Source organism: Pelophylax lessonae (assembly GCF_965119305.1).
Source record: "Pelophylax lessonae genome assembly, chromosome: 2".
NCBI lineage: Eukaryota > Metazoa > Chordata > Amphibia > Anura > Ranidae > Pelophylax > Pelophylax lessonae.
Genome location: NC_138769.1, coordinates 711,658,118 through 711,664,914, shown reverse-complemented (window position 1 = coordinate 711,664,914; position 6,797 = coordinate 711,658,118). Strand labels below are relative to the sequence as shown.

Here is a 6,797-nt window from a genome sequence, read left to right as displayed (position 1 = left end):
AGCATCTATGGTGACTCACGCATTTCGTAAGTTCAGTCTCACTCTTCAGGGGATGATGCATAGACATAATCTATGTAAAATGTTTAAAATATATAACATAGTAATAAACATGGAAATGTATCAGGTAGATTGGAATGTGAGAATCAGGCTAAGGGATCCAGACTCACAAAGATGCAGGATACTGCATGTCAAAGTTGCAACTGTGTCTAAAGGATCCAAAAATGGGCCAGCAGTGCAAAACAGGGCAGGTGGAAAAATGGGAATACAGAACCGTCCAATATGACCCGCCAGGATGGTGGCTAGAAAAAAAGAGTGTATATGGGTGGTGATGTGCATAATAAATACATTTAAAAAAAAATGATGGAAAGGAAAAATATTTGTGAGAAAATGTTAAAATAATGATTAAATGGCCAAGAGCAACCACATGGTACAATTAGGAATTTTGAAAGTGACCTGCACAGCTGAATTAAATGAAAATCCACATGTGAAACTAAGTATAGGTGTTATATTATAAAGTATAAAATGCAACTTGGTGAGGCAGTGACACCAGTGCATTGGGATTACCCCAGTAGTGCAAGGTCAAATTGGGTCAAAAAAGTAAATATGTGTGACAAATAAGGGAGGGGAGGTTTTTTCCTACCAGGATCAAAATAATGCTGACCAAAAATAGCGTGTGTTCAACCACCTTGGAGGCATTGCATAGACTGGTATCTTAGCCCTCCTATTTATAGCTCTGCAGGCCCATCACAGGATCCCTCCCAATGCTGGATGGATGCCCAGGAGGAGGGGGGAGAAGTGTGGGCATTGAGCGAGACGCACGGTGGGAGTTAATTTAACTAAGAGTTAGTTTAACTTAGACCCCATTCAGACTGGGGCGACACGACTTGGTGGGGCGACCTGTGAAGTCAATATAATTGAAGTCAATGCAAGTCGCCTCCAGGTCACCCCAAAGTAGTACAGGACTCTTTTTCTAAGTCGAAGCGACTTGTGTCGCTCCTATTAGTCCTGTACTATTCAATGGAGAGCGTCCGACCGCGACTTGTCAGGCGACCAAGTCGCCTGACACGTCGCGCTAGTGTGAATGGACCCTAAGAGTTAGTTTAACATTTTATGTACATTGGTCTGCAAGATTTTGGAGGGGATGTTAAGGGACCACATACAAGACTTTAGTAATGAAAACTGTATTATTAGTAGTAATCAGCATGGATTCATGAAAAACCGTTCTTGCCAAACCAATCTATTAACCTTCTACGATGAAGTGAGCTGCCACCTAGATAAAGGTAAGCCGGTGGATGTGGTGTATCTGGACTTTGCAAAGGCCTTTGACACCGTTCCCCACAAACGCTTACTGTACAAACTAAGGAAGGTAGGTATGGACCATAGGGTGAGTACCTGGTTAGAGAACTGGCTCCAGGGGAGAGTCCAGAGGGTGGTGATTAATGGGGAGTACTCGGATTGGGCGGGTGTGGAAAGTGGGGTCCCCCAGGGTTCTGTCCTGGGACCAATCCTGTTTAATTTATTCATAAATGATCTAGAGGAGGGGATGTCTAATACAATCTCAGTATTTGCGGATGATACTAAACTAAGCATGCCAATATCTTCAATGCAGGATGTGGAAACCTTACAAGTGGACCTGAACAAAATAACGGGGTGGGCAACTACATGGCAGATGAGGTTTAATGTTGAAAAATGTAAAGTAATGCACTTGGGGGCCAGAAACCAGAAAGCAAGCTACTCACTAGGGGGGGAACCTCTGGGTGAGTCTAGGATGGAAAGGGACCTGGGGGTACTGGTAGACAACAGGCTTGGCAGTGGCATGCAATGCCAAGCCACTGCAAGCAAAGTCAACAGAATACTGGGATGTATAAAAAAGGGGATTCACTCAAGAAATAAAGAGATTATTCTCTCGCTCTACAAGACTCTGGTCCGGCCACATTTGGAGTATGCTGTCCAGTTCTGGGCACCGGTCCTCCGGAAGGATGTGCTGGAATTGGAGAGAGTCCAGAGAAGGGCAACAAAAATAATTAGGGGAATGGAGGACATCAGCTATGAGGAAAGACTACAAGCACTGAACTTATTCTCTCTGGAGAAGAGACGATTGAGGGGGGATATGATATCAATGTACAAATACTGTACTGGCGACCCTAGCATAAGGAACAAACTATTCAGAGAAAGGGAATACAATAAGACACGTGGCCACTCACTAAAACTAGAGGAAAGGCGGTTTAACCTTAAAATGCGTAAGGGGTTCTTCACTGTAAGAGCGGTAAGGATGTGGAATTCTCTTCCACAAGCAGTCGTATCAGCTGGGAGCATTGATAGTTTCAAAAAACTATTAGATGGGCACCTTGGAGACCACAACATACAGGGGTACACAATGTACGGTTAAAAGCAAACACACACAGATCATAGGTTGAACTGGATGGACTGATGTCTTTTTTCAACCTCACTAACTATGTAACTATGTAACCTGACCCGTATGGATAGTATAGCAATTTTTTTAATTAAAGCGGTAGAAAACTGCCTTTTTTTTCTTGCAAGGCAAAGGTATAATGTGCTAGTATGCATCACATGCTAGATCATTGTGTGAAACTTACCTTACAACGAAGCCCTCCAGTGGCACTCTGTAATCGATGACAGGGCTTCCATCTCCACCCAGTCTTTCTTCTGGGTTGGCCGGCTCCGGTCCTTTGATTGGACCAGCCGCGATAACGTCACTCACACACTTGCACACGGGAGCCACTGTTCACGACACAGGACACTGAAGGAATGACACAGGTATGCCGTTCCCTCGGAACGCATGCGCTGGTGATGTCACCGGTGGCTTCGCAAGTAAATCTCTCCCAAACGGTGCACGTTTGGAAGATTTTTACTGTACTGATGGGTAAAAATCAACCACTTTAACAAGATATACAAACAGTGTCTACTTACCAGTAAGTAGAATCCAATGTAGTTTATTCCAACTTGGTAAATAATAGAGGAGCTTTAAACTCTTCCTAATTTGGAGGAATTGTCCCTCTTTGGAAACCCAGTGAATTTGTCCTCCTTTCCTCCTCAGTTGTTCCACTTTTTGTTCAAACCTCAATAAAAAATGTATTATTTAACCATCAAAGGTGGTTTCCTCTAACCTCTAAATTGCATTTGTTTTTTTTGAAAAGCACCTACCCTGTGACGTTCTGAGTTTTAGCACTTGTGGGTTTAGCCAATCATTTTTTGCAAATGAATTGTTCACTGTCCATGTAGGAATGGAGGGTGACGTCATTTATGTGCCCTTCATCTACATACTTTGTGCTAAAATATGTCCCTCTTTGGAACAGAAGATTTTATTTTGTTTACAAATGTGTTTAATGTTTCTTGTTGGCTGCTGCAACCTGCTGCAACCTGTCCAGCAATTCTGTCGAGGTCTCGCTGTCCTTGTGGAGTCAGTCTGCGACCTCCATTGGGGTCTTTCTCCACAATTTTGAGTCCCTCCAGAGCCTGCAACACCTTCCTGGCCACGTTATTTGATCCACTGCTAAAGTGGCTTGGCATGACACCATTACGCTGGCACCCACCATAGATTTTTGTCATGGAGCCAACTCCACCACGGAGGTACAAGTGACGAACTGTGGAAGCAGCACGGGTGTAGAACCAGTTTTCATCACAAGGTGCCAGTCCCTTGTGTTTGGCAAGTTTAACTGTGTCTACCCATTCTGGTACTTTTAGTTTCCCAGACTTCTTGAGGAAAGCAGACAGGACCCTGACGAACTCCTGCTGGTTAACGTCTTTCACTGTTACTCCAGGCATCTTCTCTCTGTGGAGCCGAGAAGGGAAAAGGGCAGATGTCCCTCTTTGTCATCTCAAAAGGTTGGGCAGTAAGGAGGACTTTTTTTCTTGAAGATGAAAGGACATTACTATCTCAAGGCTTAATAAAAGTAAAACTAACTATAGCAGAATGAAGATGGGTTGGGAGTGTTCCACTTTGGGCCTAGCTAACTAACAGCACACAGGAGGGGGGAGTGTGGAACATACCAAATACAATACAATCAATAGCATAAAAGGTCGGTAATGGGTTGTTAGGACCTTTTTAGAATTTGCCCTCCATTGCTTCAGCCAGTCTGAGCTGGTTGTCCTGCCTCTTATTGGATTGATATTCAAGGGGGAACAATCAGTGAAAGGGGAGTTGGGATTCCAGCCAGGCTAACAAGTTGAGCGTCCTTATTCAAAGAAAATGGCAGACTACTACTCATTATTTCGATTTAGTAAGTATTCTTCTAAAAACTTTAAATGTAAAAGACAAGTCTATCATCTTGGACAGTCCACCGTTGTGTGTGAAATTGTGATATGAAGTGTGATATGAACTGTGATCTGACTAGCAAGCATTCAGGGAACATTATTTTTGATCCTTGATATCCACGTTAACATCATAGATACTCTCTTGTTGATGGACTTCCGTACACCATATGTACTATTGTACTGGTCCTCTGTCTCCATGCTTGGGATTGGGTATTCTCTCCTATTGATCTATAATAAGTAGCGGGTGTTGTAGTGTTTTTATGTGATCCTGTTTTAAGAATTTTGTAATAAAGATTGGTATATTTTATATAGACTGCCTCATGTTGTGCCTACAAAGACTGCAATGTTTATGAGAATTAGGGATCTATTTTCTCGTTCTTTTTCTATATCTAAAATTTTGGATGTTGGCAAGGTAAGGGTCCTCCTTTCCTGTGATATGAAGTGAGTGTAATATTCAGTGTTACAGTTGGGTGGAACTTTGTGGAGTATACTACCAGGAAGGGCTGGAGTAGCCCATATCCATCTCGTGATCCTCCACTGGAAAATTAGAGTGGCAAGAGATCCACACTTGGCCCTGTCTGTAGGAACAGTGAGGGACTGTACTTTGGATGCCATGTGCACCACTAAGTCTCTGTAGGTGTACGAAGGAACCAATTGAAACATTATTTGGACTATGTCAGGTTGTTCTGAGGGAAGGTAACGCTATCCCCCAGAACCGAACCGAAAGCTGAAATAATGGTTATTATTTTCGGTGCAGAAGTTAGTGAAGTAGACTGTGCTACAAGGCCTTGGGCCACCTACAACCAGGCAGACCTTGATGGCTACCAATCTTTTGGGTGGAATCCCAGCTACTAGGGGAACTAGGCCTTTCCCTCATCCTACAGGCCACTTGTGGGGGGACTAGGCCTTTCCCTCGTGCTACGGGGCACTTGCAGCAGCACACTTGCAATAAAGCAACTCTGTTGCTAGATGGAAAAAAAGGGGCGAAAAAGTTATTATTCACCTGTCCTGCCCCATAGATCTTCACTTTCTTGAAAATTGATAGTGGCCCAAGAATCTTCAGTATTTGATACACTTCCAGCTGTAATACCTGGTCTTTTGCTTGCCTTTGATTCTTCAGCCATCACACCTAAGCCACCACAGAGGGTGAAGATAAGCAGCGCTGGTGGCCGGACAGGTACATGTCAACTCTTATATTTACAGGGAGGACTCTGTTCACGATTCAATCTGGAGACAGAGTTGCTTTAACCACTTAAGCCCCGGAGGATTTGGCTGCTCAAAGACCAGGGCCTATTTTGCGATTCGGCACTGCGTGATTTTAACGGACAATTGCGCGGTCGTGCAACGCTGTACGCAAATTAAATTGACGTTCTTTTTTTCCCATAAACAGAGATTTTTTTTGGTGGTATTTGATCACCTGTGCGATTTTTACTTTTTGCGTTATAAACAAAAAAAGAGCGACAATTTTTAAAAAAAATAACAATATTTTTCACATTTTTTTATATGAAATTCCCCCCAAAAAATATGTCAAAATCTAAATTTTTTTACATTTTAGGCCAATTTGTTTTCTGCTACATATGTTTAGTAAAAAAATCACAATAAGCATATTTTGATTGGTTTGCGCAAAAGTTATTGCGTCTACTAACTACGGGAACGATTTATGTCATTTTTATTGTTTTTTGTTTTTTACTAGTAATGGCGGCAATTTGCGATTTTTTTTGCGGGCCTGCGACATTTGTGGCGGACAGATTGGACACTTGACTGACATTTTTGACACTTTTTGGGGGTACCAGTGACATTACTACAGTAATCAGTGCTATAAATATGCACTGTTACTGTAAAAATTACACTGGCAGGGAAGGGGTTAACTTTATTGGTGACCAGTGGGTTAAATGTATCCATAGGGGCGTGATTCTAACTGTGGGAGGGGCGTGGCTTGTGGTGTAACCACAGAGACATACGATCCTTCATAGCAGGATCGTATGATCTCTGCTGTTACACCAGAGAGAATGACAGGCGGCTTTGTTTACATTAGTCACCTGCCTTTCTCCCTCTCCAGCGGGAGATCGCGAGTGACCGGCGGACATCGGAGCCGAAGGTCACTCACGCGAGGAAGGCAGGGAACGAGCGGGGGCGGGAGCGTGCCTCCGGCGGCGCGCGCTCGCCCCCTAGAGGCTCATGGGTGAGCGACGTAGCCCTACGTTGTTTTGCCTGTACGGGGCTGACTGCCGCAGTAAATAGTCGTGCAGTGGTCGGCAAGCGGTTAAGCACATTTGCCGTAGACCTTCCAGTATGAATGCATGAATAATTTACAAGTGTAATCCTGGTATAATTTATCAAGCTTGGCCATTTTATTGGAAGATAGATTTGACCTTGCTTATAAGAAGTATAGGGTTTTTATTACTGGAGCCTCAGCAACTGTAAAATAGAATTTAATTGTCTCCATTATATCTTACCGCTATTATTAAGCTCCTAGCATTTGATTTAAATATCCAGACATGGCTGGGAAAAGTGCAATATTT

At 43.3% G+C, this 6,797-nt stretch overlaps 1 protein-coding gene across 1 annotated transcript; it reads right to left on the bottom strand.

Moving 5' to 3' along the window:
• Positions 1-3,291: 3,291 nt before the first annotated feature.
• Positions 3,292-3,786, bottom strand: LOC309548261 (small ribosomal subunit protein eS19-like; the record flags this gene model as incomplete). The annotated part of the gene is made up of 1 exon (XM_082248210.1): positions 3,292-3,786. One exon carries the CDS (start codon positions 3,784-3,786, stop codon positions 3,292-3,294), a length of 495 nt encoding a protein of 164 aa, XP_082104336.1.
• Between the last annotated feature and the right edge of the window lie 3,011 nt (positions 3,787-6,797).